The 20,546-nt window shown below is 30.4% G+C and overlaps 2 protein-coding genes and 1 long non-coding RNA gene across 15 annotated transcripts; 2 read left to right on the top strand and 1 right to left on the bottom strand.

The window, feature by feature from the left end:
• The first annotated feature begins 170 nt into the window (after nt 1–170).
• On the top strand, nt 171–3,711 carry LOC124953662 (eukaryotic translation initiation factor 5). Its single transcript, XM_047505384.1, has 3 exons — nt 171–1,212; nt 1,523–1,708; nt 1,787–3,711. Exons 1-3 carry the CDS (start codon nt 172–174, stop codon nt 1,904–1,906), a joined length of 1,347 nt encoding a protein of 448 aa, XP_047361340.1. The 5' UTR covers nt 171; the 3' UTR covers nt 1,907–3,711.
• On the top strand, nt 3,572–19,283 carry LOC124953660 (kinesin light chain). 13 transcript variants are annotated; one of them, XM_047505374.1, is made up of 10 exons: nt 7,304–7,747; nt 7,839–8,081; nt 11,654–12,020; nt 12,133–12,298; nt 12,386–13,101; nt 13,196–13,399; nt 13,490–13,501; nt 13,881–13,997; nt 14,148–14,269; nt 16,992–19,283. In XM_047505374.1, exons 2-10 carry the CDS (start codon nt 8,038–8,040, stop codon nt 17,047–17,049), a joined length of 1,806 nt encoding a protein of 601 aa, XP_047361330.1. In that variant the 5' UTR covers nt 7,304–7,747; nt 7,839–8,037; the 3' UTR covers nt 17,050–19,283. The 13 variants fall into 13 exon arrangements, 11 of the variants coding, with proteins under 11 accessions (XP_047361333.1, XP_047361331.1, XP_047361330.1 ...); XM_047505377.1 differs by lacking the exons at nt 7,304–7,747; nt 7,839–8,081 and adding an exon at nt 3,572–3,711; XM_047505375.1 differs by having other exon boundaries at nt 7,296–8,081; nt 12,133–12,292.
• LOC124953669 lies at nt 8,444–19,951 on the bottom strand. The gene is made up of 3 exons (XR_007102285.1): nt 19,564–19,951; nt 19,313–19,344; nt 8,444–8,754 (listed from the first exon to the last, which is right to left on the bottom strand). It is a non-coding gene; the product is annotated as an uncharacterized LOC124953669 (long non-coding RNA).
• Nucleotides 19,952–20,546: the final 595 nt, after the last annotated feature.

The following is a 20,546-nucleotide window of genomic DNA, read 5'->3' as shown; positions in this document are numbered from 1 at the left end:
TCCATCCGAGAGCGATTCTAAAAAGGGGCCGTTTGAACGATCAAGCTTTGTAGATCAAGCTTTTATCACGATTCACCGTAACGTATTCACAACGACGGCTCATAGGAGGTTACTTCCATTGGGGAGGTTTCTGAAGCTTTTACTGCACAGGAAAACAGAACATCTATCAGAATGGGGAGCGTTAACGTTAATCGTAACGTCAGTGATGCGTTTTATCGTTATAAAATGCCCCGAATTCAAGCCAAAGTCGAGGGTAAAGGTAATGGCATAAAAACCGTCGTGGTCAACATGGTCGACGTTGCCAAAGCTATTGGAAGACCTGCTACTTATCCGACCAAATACTTTGGATGCGAACTTGGCGCGCAAACTCAATTCGATTTTAAAAATGAAAGATTCATAGTAAACGGCTCTCATGATGCTACCAAACTGCAAGATCTGTTAGACGGATTCATCAGAAAATATGTACTCTGTCCAGCTTGCGACAATCCGGAAACCGAACTGATGGTCAGTTCCAAAAAGGGAACCATCTCGCAAAGATGCAAAGCCTGCGGTCATCACGGCTTACTCGAAAGCAATCATAAACTTAACACTTACATCTTGAAAAATCCGCCCAGTTTGAATCCCGCGGTCCAAGGCAGCTCGCTCACTGAAGGGAAACGTGGGAAACGTTCGAAACGTACCAATGGCGAAACCGCTGCTACTACCAATGGTGATCGATCAGGATCTCCGGAAAACGAGACCAATTCTACGGACATCGTGGTTGAGGTTCCGGAAAAGATTGCTGATAACGAACAAGACGATGATAAGTGGGCCGTCGATGTATCGGAGGAAGCGGTTAGAGCTCGTCTTCAAGATTTGACTGATGGGGCAAAGGGGATGACGATTAGCGATGATCTTGATAAGACTGAAAAAGAAAGAATGGATATGTTTTACAAACTAGTTAAATGTCGTCGCGATGCTGGACAATTGGATAATCATAAAGAATTAATTACAGAAGCTGAACGCTTAGAGATCAAAACTAAAGCACCTTTAATTCTGGCAGAATTACTTTTCGATCAGTCGATCGCTTCTCAGGCCAAGAAGTACCGTGTATTGCTACTTCGTTTTACCCATGATGATATTAAAGCGCAGAAGTATTTGATCAGAGGAATCGAGCAAGTGATAGCTCTGCACAAAGATGCTCTGATGCCAAAAGTTCCTGGTATTCTGAAGGTATTATTTAATTTAAATTGATTAACGTTCCTATCAAAAACCATATTTAATACTATTAATAATTCTTTTAAAAACGATACTTTTCTTTTTTTCTTCTTTTTTCTTTTCTTTTTCTTTCTTTCTTTTTTTTTTTTTTTTCCTTCGGTATATATATTGTACATTTTGAAAATCGTTATCTCTTTTTGATTTATTTTATCCAATTAAATGATGTTAGATCAGAGAAGATTTAAGATATGTCTAAAAAAAAGTTTGTATTATCACGTAAAAAATGATAACCTCAATTAATACAGTTTTATCGTTTACTTTTTAGCTTTTCTATGATGCCGATATATTAGAAGAGAAAGCTTTGTTGGAATGGTCAAGCAAAGTTAGCAAAAAATATGTGTCGAAAGACTTATCCCAAGAAATACACGATAAAGCAGCTCCGTTTTTAACGTGGTTAAAAGAAGCTGAAGAAGAGGAATCAGAATCTGATGAGGAAGACGACGATTTAGAGGTGATTGATATTAACGATGATATATATTATTTTTTTCGTAACTGTACTTCGATTACGAATGATTTATTTATTTCTCAGATTGAATACGATGATCGTGCAAAACAGTCATTTAAACCGCAGCAATCACCACCTGCTTCAACGAAACCTGTTGAAAATGATTCTGACGAAGAGGGTGATTTCGATATCGATGCCATTTAAAAAGGAAAATATGCTTTGTTGTCGGACATGAGAGTGTGAAAAAAAAGAGTATATGTCTGATATGAATAATCATTTTCTGTAGGATACAAAGAGTCGCGATTCAATGCAATGTCAGATCCTGTATAGAATTTTCTTAATTTAGGCCAAACAAACAGTTACAATGCCATTATATCTAAAGAAATTTTATCTATTTTAAAGTTTAACATTTATCTATATAACAGTAATTTCTTTTCTCTTTTTTTTTTTTTTTTTTTTATTTATCCTTTGATTATACTGATTATTATGTCATTACGTCTAATTATTATTCCATGAGATCGGCGGGATGCTCTTACAATTTAATATATGCATTACTTTCAGAATGGAAACATTTATAGTTTTTAATCATTATTGAGAAAAAAAAAAAAAAAAGAAAAAAAAAAGAAAAAAAAGTTGGCCTGCTAAAAGCGTTCTCTATTGTATCGATTTACTATTCTGATAATAATTATTCAAATAAATATCGTTTATTGCAATCATCTTTCTTTAATTGTTTCATTTTAATAATCCACGTCTCCCAAGCTTATGCACTGCAACGTCTATAATGTATTAATTATTATAAATATAATCTTATAAAACAAAATAAGCTTATTTTAATCGAACAACTTTCACTTTTTAAAACATAATTAACGCTTGCAATTGATACTTGTATCTAGTATTATTAAATACATCTGTTTTCAATAATATCGCACTTGACAATATTTTCATATGATTTCAATTGGTTAATGAAATAACATAATGGCCAATGACGACGTTACAGTTTATCAAACTTACTAAAAATAATATCGCTAGAAATCGACGTATCATTTAAATAGTTAATTACGCTTTCACTTACTGATTGGAGGAATAATAATAATAATAACAATAATAGTCATCGCACAAAAATCACATTGGAAGGAGAATGCCGGTTAAGAAAATATTTCTACGTATCAATTTTGATCTTTGTATTATGGTTTATGTAGTGACTAAGCGCTGTGGTCGCTTATCGTTGTTCTAGTTATAAATTCTTACGATTGGCGGACAATCGTGTTATCCGAAAGTTCATTCTAAAATCTTCAAGAGACAACTTAACGTTAATCATTTGATAGTGACTAATTAACAGTGAATTCTAAAATATAGTTACGTTAATTCGTAATGCAACTCTATAGAACGGTGTAACTAAATATGTGATCATCATCGTCCACGTTCGACTATAACGAGAAACTCGCCATCTTAGTCAATCTTAAACCTGCGAACCGTGTCGAGTCGAAATCTCTATGGAACTTTTCTCTTGCGCTTTCGACCGTTTCGATACGGTTTTCAGGTAACAAAAAAAGAAAAGAAAAGAAAGAAAAAAAAAGAAGATACGTAGACAGTATTATCCTTGTGTTAATAGCTATTGTCTAATATTCACGTTGATATCGCGACCAGGCGAATGGAATTAATTTTATTTCTGTGTCTACGTTCGTCGTTGTGTACCACCAGTAACAATTCTTCTTTACCGAAGAGCGAACGGAAAAAAAACTTTGGATAATCTAAATCTTTAACTCGAACGTTTAACGTTCTAAAAAAATCTCTAAGTTCATCGATACGTCGTTGAAAGAGATCGAACAAAAAAAAAAAAAAAAAAAAAAAAGGAAAGAAAAAACGATAGGAAAAGAAAAGAAAAAAAGAAAAGAAAAGAAAGAAAGAAAAAGAAAAAAGAAAACAACGAAGGGATCGTGATATTCTCTACAATAGTGGGATGATACATTGAGAGTGGAGGAGGATTCCTGCATGGACCGTTCTCAAGAGTAAGTTCAGTGTATATGTACATATACGTATGTGTCTTCGTTCTGTGAGTGTTTATATACTTTTCTTTTCCCCTTAGTCTTATCGTTTTTAATGTGCTTTTCGAGTATCATTATCATTATTATTATTTTTTTTTCTTTTTTCTTTTTTCTTTTTTTTTTTCTTTTTTTTTTTTAAGCATATACATTTTTGACAATAAACTTTTTGCGACTATAAACCATAGCCACGCCTTTTCTAAACGTACACAGGTGTAACCGGAAGTTAATACTTTTCGTTCGTTACACCTTGTTATATATTTCTGTAGCACTATTGACGGAAAATCATGTACCATGACCACCACGACTTGATGATCTTCGTTTCTTCTCTCGTAGAGTGGTGGTGCTGCTAACCTGCCGGCAATACTTTCCTTTCGTAAGAGTTTTACGAACGGCATACCATCGTATTCTTACACCTATGTATATATCTATGTCGTTCATCTGTTATATGACGATGTCTTTTAATGATTTATAATATCGTTTAATTGTTTATTATAAAAAGAAAAAAAAAAAAAAAGAGATGGATCTTGTTCGCAGTTTATAATAATAACAATAATTTTTAAAAGATAACTTATCATTTGCCAGTAATGATGATCGAATTAAAAATTTATACTTTTCATAAAAGTATAAATTTTATAAACATAATTCTTTGGGATTTAATGAAGAATTATTGAAAAATAATTTTATCTCTTAGCGTAGATGACTATAGTTCGACAGACAAAGTTCTGTATGAATAAAAAGCATTATGGAAAGCACATTGACCTTTTCACCTGACATATTCATTTATAATTAATTGATTTTATATTAATTTGATATAGCTCAAATAAAAAATCAATAATTTACATAATACAAGAAGTTATCGGATGTTAACTGATAAAGTTAACTGTGGACAATTCTTCTATGGTAAAAGGATTAAATTAACGGTTTAATAAAGAAGCGATGGACATAAATGTAATAAGATAAACGTATCACAATAGTATCATATGATGAATTTAAATGAGGCGTGAATGTATTTATTAATATAGTTTTACATCGATTACTAACTTTCACCCCATCTAAGGATCATATATATATATATATATATATATATATATATATATATATGCAATAAATTCTATTCAACTTATAAATTATAATATTAGTCATAAGATATTTGTCCATGAAACAATATACATATATATGTACATAGATATATAAAATACATATTTGGCAAGTTCTTTGCGAATTATTCATTATTATTAACAAAAAAAAAAAAAAAAAAAAAAATGGAGAAGATGAAAAGAAAATAATGAATATAAATCATAGTGTGTATATTGTACAAAAAGAAGAAAAAAAGAGCAACCCTCGATTAATCATTGAAACTAAGACCAATAAATTGCCAATGTGTCTCGTAGAGATAAATAACGTAATGCACTCTTTTGATCGTGACGTAAGCGTCCATTTTACTATAACTCTATACTCGTAGTGGATTGTTCGAAAAATGAGGTCGGATTGGGTTGGTTCGGTACTTGAAAAAAAATCTAAAACCTTGCAGAAATAAAGTCAGTTTTAAAATGTAAAATATACATAGTTTGTATATGTATATATATATATATATATGTATGTATATATGTATGTATGTATATATGTATGTATGTATATATGTATGTATGTATGTATGTATGTATGTATATATATATATATATATATATGAAGATGTTGCTAGTCTCTCCCATCTTTCTCGGTAAATCGTGTCGCGAAATTCTCGAGTGCTAAATTCGAGAAACTGAGTTTGCACACTAATAGTACAAGGCAGTAAGGTTCTTAGTTTCTAACATGCGAGCACAGCACATGGCATATCATTCTCAATGCATCGAGTAAGTCATGCCATGACTCATCGACTACACCAGACGACTGGATCTCCCTCGTTGCTTGAAGGATTGCGAAAACGATCCGTTCTTGAATTTTTCACAGCTAAAGATACTACATTTTCACCGTGATCATAATATTAATCATTGCATAAAGTTTCAGGAATGAAAATGAAAGATATTTTTTTTTTTTTTTTTTTTTTTTTTTTTTTTAAAGGCCTCAACGTTGTCTAATGTTTAGAATGCGATTAACATAATTTAATATGTTTTCTTTCTATTTTTTGCTTTTGCTTTTACTTTTGTTTCCATCTATACATTTTTTTGTTTTTTTTTTTTTTTTTTTTTTTTTTTTTTTTTTTTTTTTTTTTTTTTTTTTGTTTTTTTTTTTTCTTATCGTGAGATACGTTCGATCAAGTTTAATTTCTTCTTCCTTGTTAACTTGGCACAAAAACGACGAGTCGCGCTCTCTCGTTTGATTTTATAAAGTGGATTGTAAGGGTTATTCTCCGGTAAACTCGGAAGAACTCACTCAAGTACAAAGTGCTTTCCAATTAGCACGGTCGAAGATAGAAACCGAACATTAAACATAGTCAGCCGAGCGTCGAAGTAGGACTGATGTGTTATATGAAAATAGCATGAGTTTCCTCGCGAGAAAAAAAATATTATTTTTAATGTAATGATCCGATTTATTGATCCTTTTTTTATTTAAATTATCATTGTTTCTCTTTCACATTAAGGAACAATTAAATTCTCTTTTTTTTTCTTTTTATTTTCTTTTTTCTTTTTTCTTTTTTCTTTTTTTTTTTTTTTTTTATACGTTTATTATACGAATATACGTTTCAAAGTGAAATCTCATATTCAGTTTACGAAAACGTAGCAAAGGTGAACACATTCTATGTCGATCGAATAAAGAGATTAAAGAGTGCATGTGTGTGTGTGTGTGTGTGTGAGAGAGAGAGAGAGAGAGGAGAGAGAGGAGAGAGATTAGAATGGCTATAGGATTTTAGGTAAGATATATTTTCGCATGATGGAAGAGAGTTGGTTGAGCTTTAATCAATATCATGACGTCAGTATCAATTTCAGATTAATGTTGTCAGAAACGTGAGGCCATTCATCGATTACTTCAATTTGTTTTCTATTGTATCGATTACTATATCTCTCATTAATATATACATAGACACACATCAGTTACACGAGAATATCGGAATTTGCTCATGATAATTTTCAGAATCTAATAACTTAATCTTACAATAGAAGTTTTGAAAGATTTTTGAATTATGAGTCTCCTGATTATATTATTTTGAAAATCGTGAAGCCGTTTCGATTTTCGTCGTCAAATATAATAACCGTGACATTTTTTCATCATATCATAAAACTAATATTTTCTTTTCTATTATATCGATTTTTTATATTACATTGAAGAATACTGAGTTTTTTCGATTATATTATTAGGTTGGCCAATAAGAAATATCAGAATTTTTTAATATATTTTAATATATTTTTCTATTTTTTTCTTTCTTCGAATACAGTATTTCTTTATTTAGATATAAAATAGTAAAAATTCCGACACATTACTTATTAACCAATCCAATACAATGTTTTCAGAATCGAATAATTATAATATTACTAATAAATTTGTTAATGTAAAATGACGTATCATAAAAAAAATTTTTGAATTCTTCAGAATGATCACCCTGTTGAGAAAAGTATGTGAGAAAAAGAAGGATTGTATATAAGACGTATGTCCCTCTAATCCCCTCAATGATTGCCCTTTACCTTTGGAAAGCTTCCCACTGACCAAGTAACGTTTTCATTGTCACATCCCCAAGTTGATTCTTACCAAAGGACAGGAAAAAGGCGGTATATTCTGTTTTGTACAAAACCGGTAGGCCATTCATATCGTTGCACCCTCTCGAAGGTTGCAGGAACGTTAGATTGCGTGTAACCCAGCCTATAGGAAGTCGACTATGAGAAGGGATATCGCGCAAGCGTATTTCTCTTATCCATCCCCTTGAACGAAGAGAAAGAGGGTGGGAAGCCAAAGCTTAACCCTCAGTGAGAACTTAAACGCGAGATCGCGCGGACGGTAAAGTCCAATCCCGTGATAAAAGATACCATGGGAAAACACGGATAAAAACATAATATATAAACATATAGTAATATAATATATATTTTTCTATGTTCTAACGATAAATATTATTTAATGGTTTTAATATAATTTAAACGTAATCGTTAAATTAATAATAGATTGAAAGGTTCGATGGTGACAATATCTTTCATCGTTATTCGTGATCATTCTACTACTTCTTCTGCTACTTCTACACCTTCTTCTTCTTCTTCTTTGCGAGAATAACGAAGAACAGAATCCGATTGTTACAGACAAAAAAAAATCTATCTTTTTTATACCAACGAATAGGTAAGGTCCGAAGAGAATCCGACATTACCGATGGGTAGAACACATATGTCAAAAACGCTGAACGCTTATAGAATGTGAGTAGATCGTTTTCTTTAACTAGTCCTTTTGTTTTTGATTGTATATTCTTTTGGAATATTTCATTTTATTAAGTTCTCCTTTTTACACACACACACACACACACACACACATTAACCTTTTGCATTTCTTTGTTGAGCATAGCTCAACATTTTTTAGAACGGCATATTAAAAATATTTTATTACAAAATTTTATATTTTCATTAATATAAACTATAAGCAACAAAATATGTATCTCTTTTCTATATTAAAAAAAATGCATATGTAATATATATATATACATATATATATATATATATATATATATATATATATATACATATATGTATATATTCATTCATTTATTTATTTATTTGTTCTTATTTTTTCATTCAATTTCACTGTCGTCATCCGTCCGTCCGTCCGTCCGTCCATCCGTTCGTTCGTTCGTTCGTTCGTTCGTTCGTCCGTTCGTCCGTTCGTTCGTTCGTTCGTTCTCACTCGTGTTTCCTTACGTTGGAATGCGTCCCGTATTTCGTAGAGAAGACGATGAAAGGAAACACCATGTCGGTGGTCGGTATCATGCGGATTCACTACGTTTCCCTGCCAACCGTGTAGCGTCCTCGTCTGGGAAGAGAAAGCCGGTAGGATGGATGAATCCCAATGACGATATATAGTATCCGTTGAGTCTAACTAAAAATGTAAAACAAAAGATATCAAATTTTATCACACTTTCTCCTCTAATGTTCGTCAGAGATTTCAATAGAATTAAGTTATAAAAGGATTTAACTGACGGGTTATAACATAAATGAGAAAGTATATGAAAGATTGTAATATATCTTTTTTTTTTTTATTACGAACAAAGTCTCGGATCCATAGGATCAAAAGGTGATGCAGCGCTGATGCAGCGCCAACATTCGTCGTTCGAGTTAAAGCAGATTGAAAAAGATTTAAAATAGCTTCCATTTAAATCTCTGTTTAATCGTTAAATCGTTATTACGAGGAATATTCTTCTCTATTCTTAAAAATAGTTAAAAAAAGAATAGAAAAGAAGAAAATAAATTGATTAAAGTTAAAGAGATTAAAATGAAAAAATTACGTATATCTTACGGTATAATTGTAATTATTCTTATTTAATAAAACTTGATATATTTATATAATATATCGTAAGAAGTGTTTAAAAGAAGTGAAATGGAAACAATGAAAAATGATAGGATTAGAAAAGGCCGATCAGTTACAACAGCGAAACACGCGAGGAAATAACCTTTGCGCAGTTTGATGCAATCGTATTATTTATTTATTTATTTTTTTGTTTTCCCCCTTTATTTCTATAAGAAATTTAATCAAGCTGTCCAAAATTCGTAATAATAAACTATATTATTTAATAATAAACTATATTATATAATAATAAACTATATTATATAATAATAAACTATATTATATAATAATAAACTATATATATATTATTTAATTATTAAAGTAGAATTAAAATCAGAGTTTTAGGATTTACTCAAATCATGATGATGATCGAACAAACATACGAATATTATTTTTAATTTTCCTTAATATATTATAGACGGGGAGGAGGACAGGGTAAGAAAAAGGAAAAAGACTATCGATTTAATCAGTATTTTATATCTTTTAAAAAATTCTTTTTTAAAACATCTTTTCATATTCTAGATCGAATAAATTTTTACGGCTAGATATTAATATCTTGATTTTCACGCGTCCCAAACACGTTTTGGGTGAATGCACAAGAAAAGCAGTTTAAAAAGAAACGGGATATCTAACGAGGAGAGAGATCTTTCAATGCGAACTCATTACCAGACAGCCATTTTTAATCTCTCTTTCGTTTTATTAACGGACGCTGACTTTTCGTCGAATTGTCGCGTTTTGACGGTACTTTTTTCAATGAAAGGTAAACCCTTTCGTGAGTAAAAAGCACTTTCCGTTTCTCTCTCTCTTTCTCTCTCTCTTTCCCTTTCTCAATGTCTCTGTCTCTTTCTTTTTATTTTTCTCACATGTCTGGTGTAAAATAGCCACGGAATTTTTACGAAAGCATAATCTCTTGTTGTTTATTAGACGAGACAGGAGAGAGACTTTTTTTTTTCTTTCTCTTTTTTTCTCTCTCTTTTTTTTTTTTTTTTTTTTTTTTTTTTTTTTTTTAAATAAGCACCTAAGTCTTCAACAAACGACTACTTTCGATCGATTTTATCAAAACCTTTCTTCCTGACATGTTACATAATCGATTTTCATTTCTGGAAAATATGTATTATCCTGCCATATTAAGTAATGTCAAAGAAGAAATTGCGTGAGGTCAAGGTTTATACAACAGGTATAAACCAACGAAAACTGACCTTACGTTGCTACCAGCAGAAGACATTCATCTATTCCTTGTATGTATAATACGTCTCGTTTTTCCTATCGATTACTCGTGCCGACTCGTGAATTGATCTCTCTATTTTCTCTCTCTCTCTCTCTCTCTCTCTCTGTCTTTTTCTCAGTTTCATTTGGAATTTTCTCTTCGATATAATACGAGGCCTATTTCTCTTTCTCTTTTCTTTTTTTCCTATGCTTTCCTAGCTCTTTTATGTCTCCTTTCTGTCTCTACTCTGCGTGTGTGTGTGAGTGTGCGTGCGTGCGTGTATGTGTATGATGATGTATGTATGTGTATGTAATGTATAGATACATAGATGTATGTACGTATACATGTTCATATATCTGTGTATACTGCGTCGCATAAGTGCAAGGCAGCGGAGATGTTGCGCTTGCGTGGAAGTATTGAGCCATTGATTTCCGTAGCTTTAACGCGCGGCCCTGACATGGGGTAAGTTCCTATCTAGATTATTTTTCTTATAATCGTACTTTTACCAAGACACTTCGGTTATCATCTTAGTACGATAACATCCCATTTCGAGGTACAAATCGTTTGACATTTTGAAATTTTTCATAATTCCTTTTCCCTTAACGTTTCGACCTTCCGAACGATGATTGTCCTTCGCTGGACTCGCAAACTACGACGAGGTCTACTGCGCTCTCTGTCACTCTGCCTTTGTCTTCTCTGTCTTTCCTTCGATATTTCGTTCTGTCTTTCTCTTCCTCTTTCTCTCTTTCTCTCTTTCTTTTTCTATTTTTGATTCTGATTGTTTCTTTTTTTTTTAATTTTCTCATACTTTCTTTTCTTTACACCGATCAAAAATACTTGCGGTTTCCTATTTTTAAATACGGTTAATTACCGGCACGTAAAAGAAGCGTTTACCTCGACCGAACCTGTTTTTGTGCGTGGTAGCTTAATCACACAATGTCGTCTCCTCAGTAAAGGACGTCCGTCGATTTATTTGTAGAATGAGTCAAAATTTGATGTAGTGTATATATTTCTTTAAGATCTTTGCTTTTTTATGTACCACATTGTGATAATTTTGAAAAAGTGTTATATTGAATTGTAATTGCTGAACAATTGCTGAATTAAACATAATTCAATATTGTTTGTGTTAAATTAATTAAAACTTCTTTCGATCTTTGCATAGTATTTTCTATGTTTAACAGAGTATGTGTATTTCTTTTATATTAGAATGTTCATTTATATTTACAGCAAAAAAATAGAAACTATTGGCAGGATGACGGCCATGACGCAGGAAGAAATAATAGCTGGGGCACGTACAGTGGCCCAGGGATTGGAGGCTCTCCGTGTAGAACACAGTGGTCTATTACAGGGATTACAATCGCAGGATGCACCAGCTGCACGAGATAAAGCCAATCTGTTATCGAAGAACATCGAAATGATAGAATTGGGTTTAGGAGAAGCTCAAGTGATGATGGCATTAGCGAGTCATCTGCAAATGGTAGAAGCAGAGAAACAAAAACTTAGAACTCAAGTTAGAAGATTGTGTCAAGAGAATGCGTGGCTGAGAGACGAATTGGCAGGAACACAACAAAAATTACAAGCTAGTGAACAAGCGGTAAGTTTTTAAATATATGTAAATGTCTATAATATATCTATAAAAGATAAGTGTAAGAGATAAGAATATCTATAAGAGATAAGCGTCATATCGAATCAATTTCATTTCATAGGTTGCTCAACTGGAAGAGGAAAAGAAACATTTGGAATTTATGACCAGTATGAGACAATATGATCCTGATCCTTCTGCAGATGATGAAAATGCTAAAGATAGGCCAAAAGATGATCCCGTAGTTGATTTGTTTCCTGATGATGATGCTGATGACCGAAATAGTAAGTGTATGTATTCTTTTTCTTTTTTATATTACGATTGTACGAGCCTGTTTGTTTGCTTTGTTTAATAAAATTTCACGTTGATGTCTATAGCAATATCACCTACACCGCCATCACAATTCGCACAGCAAGTCAATGCTGGATATGAAATACCAGCACGTTTGCGTACTCTGCACAATTTGGTAATACAATACGCGAGTCAGGGACGTTATGAAGTAGCTGTACCTTTATGCAAACAAGCATTGGAAGATTTGGAGAAAACTTCCGGTCATGATCATCCTGATGTCGCAACAATGTTAAATATCTTGGCATTGGTATATCGAGATCAAAATAAATATAAGGAAGCAGCTAACCTTTTAAACGATGCTTTAGCTATAAGGGAGAAGACACTTGGTGAAAATCACCCTGCAGTTGCAGCAACCTTAAATAACCTTGCAGTTTTATATGGAAAGCGAGGAAAATATAATGAAGCAGAACCATTGTGTAAGAGAGCCCTTGCAATTCGAGAAAAGGTTCTTGGATTTGAACATCCAGACGTAGCTAAACAATTAAACAATCTTGCATTATTATGTCAAAATCAAGGAAAATATGAAGAAGTAGAACGTTATTATCAGCGGGCTTTAGAAATATATGAAGCAAAACTTGGTCCAGATGATCCTAACGTAGCCAAAACGAAAAATAATCTTGCTTCTTGTTATTTAAAACAAGGCAAATATAAGGGTGCCGAAATTCTATATAAACAAGTATTGACTAGGGCACATGAAAAAGAATTTGGTGCTATTGATGAAGATAACAAACCTATTTGGCAGGTATAGAAATTTAGAAATATTTTCAACATTCATAAATATTTTCATGCTTTTCTATATCGATGGAAAAGATAAATATTTTCTATTTATATCTAAGGTTGCGGAAGAACGAGAAGAAAATAAACATAAAAATAAAGAAAATACTCCTTATGGTGAATACGGTGGCTGGCATAAAGCGGCTAAGGTCGATTCCCCAACGGTTACAACTACATTGAAAAATCTTAGTTCCCTATATAGAAGACTAGGCAAATATGAGGCTGCAGAAACTCTTGAAGACTGTGCCTTCAGATCAAGAAAAGAGGTGAGTTATAATTTATTTTCTTATTACAATTTAGCATAAAATCTTTAACTGCATTTGTTGATGAAACGTTCCTGTTTATTTTACACGCAGCATGTACAGCAGGTGAGCAAGCTATTCAAGGGATATTCTTTCTTAATATTTATATATATATATATATATATATATATATATATATATATATATATATATATATATATATATATACATATCTTATTAATATCTAAAAGATATCATAAGTACTATTTACTAGCAAAGTTTGTTTAGTAAAAGATATTTTTCATTCCAAGTTGAATTTATATAATTTTTATAGAAAGAATTTATTTAGAAATATGAAGTTTTTAATTTTGTATGCACCAATATTATGAAGTCTTCATTTATATTTAAATATTGTACTTTTAAATGTTCCTTTGTCGAAATAGTTCTTATAGTTACTTATTTGCGTACTATAAAAGGAAAAAAAAATTTTTTTTTCTGTATTTAGGCATTAGATCTAGTGAAACAAGCTAAGGTGGCTCAAATATTAGGAGATGAAAAAGGAACTACTAGACGTGGATCACGATCGAGTTTGGCTAATAGCGAACACGAACAACACGACGAGGTGGGTTGTGTTAAGACAACTTAAATCATCGGTTGCACTGCATGTAGTAGCACACCATTAGTTGTCTACTATCCTTTTCTTCTTTCTTTTTGTTCTTTTTTCGTTATCCGGCCCGTTGTGACGATTTGGCGATACAACACACAATCACAGGGTTCGCTGCCACTGGTGCAAAGGGCGCTACATGAAGGACAATCTGGCCACCACGACGCTAGTCCTAACAAACCCGGTTTTAAAAACAAGATCTTTCAAGCTTTCGGGATTCATTCTTCCACGTAGGATAATTGTCCGTTTGTAGTATCGCTTGTCACTGATTTTTCCCTATATGTACGCAGATTTTAAAGTACTGCTGAATATCTATATTCTTAGGAAAGGAGGGCAATTGAATATTAAGGGGATCCTTATTTTAGGTATCCTTTAACTTCACACAATTATCACATTGTGTTCTAAAATGCTGAAGAATACTATAATCGTGCGATATATGTCTCTCGTAGAGTTTGTCTTTTTAGGGACATGTACAACTGGCTGTACACGTGTGTTTCTCTGTGCTTCTCGGAATTGAATATAATTTCATCGCACATGCATAACTTCGAGAAGAGAAACGTCAGTACCTTTTCTTCTATAATCTGCAATGTATTATCAAAATACAGTGCAATCAATTTTCATCGTTCACATCGGATATACATTGTAGAAAACAATGAAGCGTTATTAATCACTTCCAATCTTTAACTGTGATAACGCCTTGTGTTTATTTTTTTAACGTAAATATGAGAAGATCATAAATAACGTTTTAAAAAGATATTTTCAATCGAAGGCGCTTGATATGATATAATATATATTTGATTATTTTAAATTATGTGTCTTATAGAAATACATTACTATAAATTTTACGCTTGTATTCGATCGCGAGAATATTTGTAGTATCAATAATTATTTGAACCGTTTATTCTCGTAAAAAGTAACATTAAACATGTCACATTTCACGCCTTATGCTTCCTTAATGGAAAAATTTAGAAGTTCTATTTTAATGTACTATTAATTTTTAACTTCTATTAAGAATAATTTTACTATCGATAAGAGATATTAAATTATTTGTTACGCATTATAACCTTATTATCTCTGTGAAACCAAAAGTAGTGTGCAATGACACACATGTGGTGAAGATAGAAGTCTTTAGTAACAGCTTTGCTCAACTATATAGCTTGGTATAGATTAGCAAAGATAATTTATAAAAATTAGAAAATACGAACCAAATGAAGTTTATGGATTTTTACAAATAATTTTATATTTATTCATTTTATATTTTGATGAATTTCATCTTAATCTCGAATTTAGGTATTCCATTACATTTGGAAATGGTTGGTTCTTCCCTAAACTCCGAATTCTTCAGGAAACTATTTTTAAATCTTCATACAATAACATTGCAATTTCATTTACGAGTTTTACCTATTGACATTGTCACAATTGTATTTTGTTAACTATCTTGTGATATAAGGTGTCTCGAAATTATTTTTGTATTCCCGTGTATTTAAGATATTAACTTATGTGTATAATATAAAGAAAATATTTTGTGCAATTTATTAATTTAACTATATATTTTTCATTCATATGATAATATAGTTGAAAATTTGTCTTGCCTATAGTTTATAAAGATCTCAGGAGAATACATAAAAAGAATTATTTCTTCCAATTGTTATCTATTCGAGACACCATATACCGAGTTCTGGTGAATGATATCGATATGATAATATCTTATACTATCTTTTTACTTTCCTATAGGTAGGATGAAACGCTGTATTATAAATTAATTTTTAGTACTTTTCTTTAATTTATCACTTACAAACATGAGTAATAAGTAAAAGTAGTGCCTTGATACTTTAATAAATAAAAAAATAAATTATTTTCTAACAGAGTAATTTAATTGTTACTTGACTGACATCGTATAATATTTAATGGCTCTAATAGAGCATATTAATATTCGTAGGAATGTTATAAAGAAAAGTATAATTACACCCTGAATGGTGTTATTAATATTTGAGTTACATGCATTTTGTTTCTGTTTTGTATGAAGCTATACAAAGGAACAATTCTTGTATGAAAACTTTTTGTATTATGATAACTAAATCTTGCATTAATTTTCCTCGCACGCATTTGTGTTTAACCACACTGTTCTACTATTTTGGAATATCTGCGTTGTTGTTTTGTTTCGCTTTGATTTGAGTACTGCAGGCCAGAACTTAGGTATGGATTGCACTGGAATATGTGACGCCTGGACATCAGAGAAAAGATATCATGGCATTACAAAACAGGTGCGTATTTGTAGAATTGGATATTTATTGTTTCTTCATTAATGCACAAGTTATAAATTTTCAATTTTTACTTATGTTTTGTTCGCATTTTCCTTCTATTTTTCTAGTATTGCAGACCTGTTTTTTAACACCAATGAGAAGAGCTTATCTGTTAGATATTATTACTTTATTTGGTAGATACGAGTTATTAATCACTGTTCTTAATGTTCGCTGTATTAAAAACTAAATTCTTCTTTTAAAATTTAATATATTATAAATAATGCAGCCAAATCCTTTTGAGTACAGTGATTAATTATACTTTAAAATTGTGTTTGTTCATTGTATGCTTTTTTTTATGAAAATTATGATGTGCACATATAGTAGTTTAATATAAACAATGCATTTTTTTCAGCTATAATCACCTTCATAGCATAAATAGATCTTGAAGCATAATAGTATCAATTACTATAAATGGTGGTTTACAAGGTCCAAAAACACATTTTTTATATAAGTTCAGTGAAAATATTTTTATTACACGAGTTCATAGGTCATCATTTTACCTAAATTCTGCCTAGACTATTTATTAATTTAATATATTACGAAGCCTTTGCCCCTTATATTTTTTAATAATTGTTTTATTATAATAAAATTACAAAGCACACTATATTGTTTCTTATTTAATTTAGAAAATATTTTTTATGTGTTACAGGATCAGAAGTACTCAGTTCGTGCTCAATAAAGAACATGGTTTAAGAGAACTGAAGTGATAAATATGAAGCGATTATAAGGGCTCTGCAATGTTTTTACCAAACATTGACTGATGTCCTATGTTTGGGTCGTTTACATATACGGCACATTCCAGCTGCTTTTAATGAGATGCACTATGTGAAGTTCATTTTATTCAAACATTAGCTTTACATTAGCAATCGATTATTTGTTATAGCAGTTTCAAGGTAAATCGATCTACTCTGCTTAACATTTATCTGAATCAAAATGCAAGCTGTAATGTTGGTATACAAAAATAAGTTTTACTTTTCATGCAAAATCAAAGAAAATATTGACAATGATACTGGCCAAATCCAAACTTTTGACAAATTTAATGAAATAAAATAATAATGAACATTATAATTAGTATTGGATTTCTATACATTTTTGATAGTTTTATGCACACATATCTTACATTATTCATACATGCCCTATATGACATTGCATAATCATTCCATAAACTAGCTTCAATTCAAAGCGAATCAGTGCTTTAGGGAATGTTTGTATGTCGCTTGAAAATTGGAATACATGTAGCATTACACTACGCACGTAGAATTATGTGAGCATACCGTCAATGTAGTTAAGGCTATCAAAGTGTATATTTAAAAAAAGACAATGCCAGAGCATTTTGAAATATTACAAATTTAATGTCTGTATTAACTGGATTGGCATAACAATATACAACTTTAAAAATAAACAGATTTTCAATTATTTGCATATATATGTATATATATACATGCATATATTCGCAATACTTAATTTATATTGTCATGTTTTCTGTATTATAATATTATGTATCGGGAATAAAACTTCATTTACTTTAACATCGTATCATCTTCATATTGAGCTATATATTTATATTTCAAGCCACCAACTTTGTGATAGGCTGTGAGTGGCATATTATTTTTAAGTTTAAGAGAGAAGTATGATGAACTTTTGAATCCGTCAAATCCATTTATACCATAGAAATATGGTAATCAAAATATGTGATTGTGCAAGTAATATTGTTGCATTAATCGTTAATTGTAATCCTTGTTTTGTTTATGAGATTATGATCATCCCATTATATGCAATATGAAGCTATTATGAAAAAATATATTGGTCTTACTAATGTGCATTGTATTAGATCTGTCATTATTGTTTTGGTGCTTTTTTAAATATTTTATATATACAAGTACATTTTAAATCAGACAATTTCAGGAGATATACTTGTATACTTGATATTTTTAATATCATTTAATTATATTATCAACTGAATTAAGTGAAAATCCTTTTTTGAAAGAATGTATTATGTTTCAAAATTTTAAAGAATTTTCTTTCCGTTAAAAAAATTATATTTTAACTATATCTACTTTAATATTTCATTATCATTTTTAATTTATACGTTGTGTTTAAATATTAACTTTACGTGTGCTCTCAATACAATTGCTCATGCATTTAAAACAGATATCATGCGCCTGAGAGCTCAGAGGCCTAGATTTTGAGACGTTTAATATGTGGTATATAAATTTTATTACATAAGAAAAGTTACTAATAAAAGTGTTCACGTGGAATTGTAGAGTGATCTACAATTTTATTAGCACTATATTGTTCAATTGACAAATACTGCACTTCAATATAAATAAATATAAAGATTATACTTTTCCTCTATTAAGATTGGCCATGAAGATAGAAACAAAATTAATATAAATATAAAGTTGTTATATAAAGGACTGCATGTTAATTATGCAAATGCTACTTCTATAAAACATTTACAATCGAAAAAAGAACTATAAAATTTAATTTATGTATGAAACTGTATCTGTATTTTATTGAATGTTTGCATTATATTGTGTTGTAAGTTTTAATTACTATTTTCTTTTTAAGAATGTATTCTTATATATACTAATAGCATGTATTGTTAATTTCATAAAATTTGTTATTTTCATCATACCATAAAATGCATTGATATTTTACTGCGCCTACAGAGTTAAATCGTTGATTGGATTCAATATGCAAGATCTATGCTAATAGTGTTTGTTACTATTTTGTATTTGAGAATGAATGTGCGATACAATAGTTAACACTCAAGAAACTCATATACTTACTCATCAGCAAGTATATATATCGTTTTAACGAGAATACATATACTAACAATACAATATTTTAGTATTGTAGCTCTCAGGTGCAACTATTGTTATTTGATAATATGTAAGTAACGATTTATAATAAATATTACAACTTGTATTACTACCCATATAATCTATCAAAGAATTAAGTGCATACCCAGTCCTAGTGAAGTCCAATTAACGGGCGACCTACAAAAAAGATATAACATCGAAAACTATGATAATTTTTAAAATAATATAAACGATTATAACAAGCAAATCATATAAACTTGCTTCAAATTTTAAGATCTTAATTTAGAATGCTAATTCTCTTGCTAAATAAAATACATGCAATACAATGAAGTATATGATTCATGAATTACTTATAATCACATGAATCCTAAAGAAATTTGAAATGTTATTACTTACTGTCGGGTTGAAGACGAACAAAAAAATGATTCAATTTTCTTGACAATCGATGATCATCTTGGCCTTCTAGAAAATACATTTTCATTAGCGTTGATCTTCAGAATTGATGAAAGAATTGATTGAAGATTGACGAAAACGAACATTTGGTGAAAATAGACGATTGATGACAGCTAACTTGCTGTCGAGAAATTAAATTTATTTAAATTACACGTTATTAATTCATATGCATTAAAAATAAAAATCTTTAGTGATATATAAGCGTCAATTTTACGAAGAGCGTATTGCGCGCGATCAATCAAATTTATAAGAAACGTTTTCAAATAAACGCGCGAAAACAAACACGCGCATCGTTGAAAATTATATTTCATATACATATTCGTGGTAGTAATATAATGATATTAATACGAATAATTACAATTAATACAAATATTAATACAAAATAAGTAATAAAAATAATATTAATATTTATTTTTCAAATGTATCATAAATTAAAAATAAAAATAATAGTATCATATTATAAGATAGAACATACATATATGATAATCGAACTTTTATTTTCCGATATGATATACGTAAGTTGTATAAAAAGTTCTTGTAAAAATGTATTGTTTTTATTGTACATTTTAATATAATAAAATTAATAGCGCGCGATATAATAGCAAAAAAAGAAAGATGCTTTTGTATGTGTAAGAATTTCGAAAATAATTACTATATTACGATGCAAAAATATTCTAATTAAATGACTACAAGAGAACATATCAAATAGTCTTGGAATTAAATCATCATTTAAATAATGCTATTCAATGAGGATGATTTTCAATAAATATTTTATGAATTTTGGACGCATACGTGAAGAAATGTTTTCTATATGGACATCTGAAACAATATATATTGGTGAAATTCTCCAACGAAATCTATATAATTATATCGAATTATAAAAAAAGAAAATGTTATATTATGTCGGAAATTTATTATAAAAAAAG

The sequence above is a fragment of the Vespa velutina genome, chromosome 13 (assembly GCF_912470025.1).
Source record: "Vespa velutina chromosome 13, iVesVel2.1, whole genome shotgun sequence".
NCBI classification, from domain to species: Eukaryota; Metazoa; Arthropoda; class Insecta; order Hymenoptera; family Vespidae; genus Vespa; species Vespa velutina.
The sequence above is the reverse complement of the archived record's forward strand: the minus strand, read 5'-3'. Positions and strand labels throughout refer to the sequence as shown.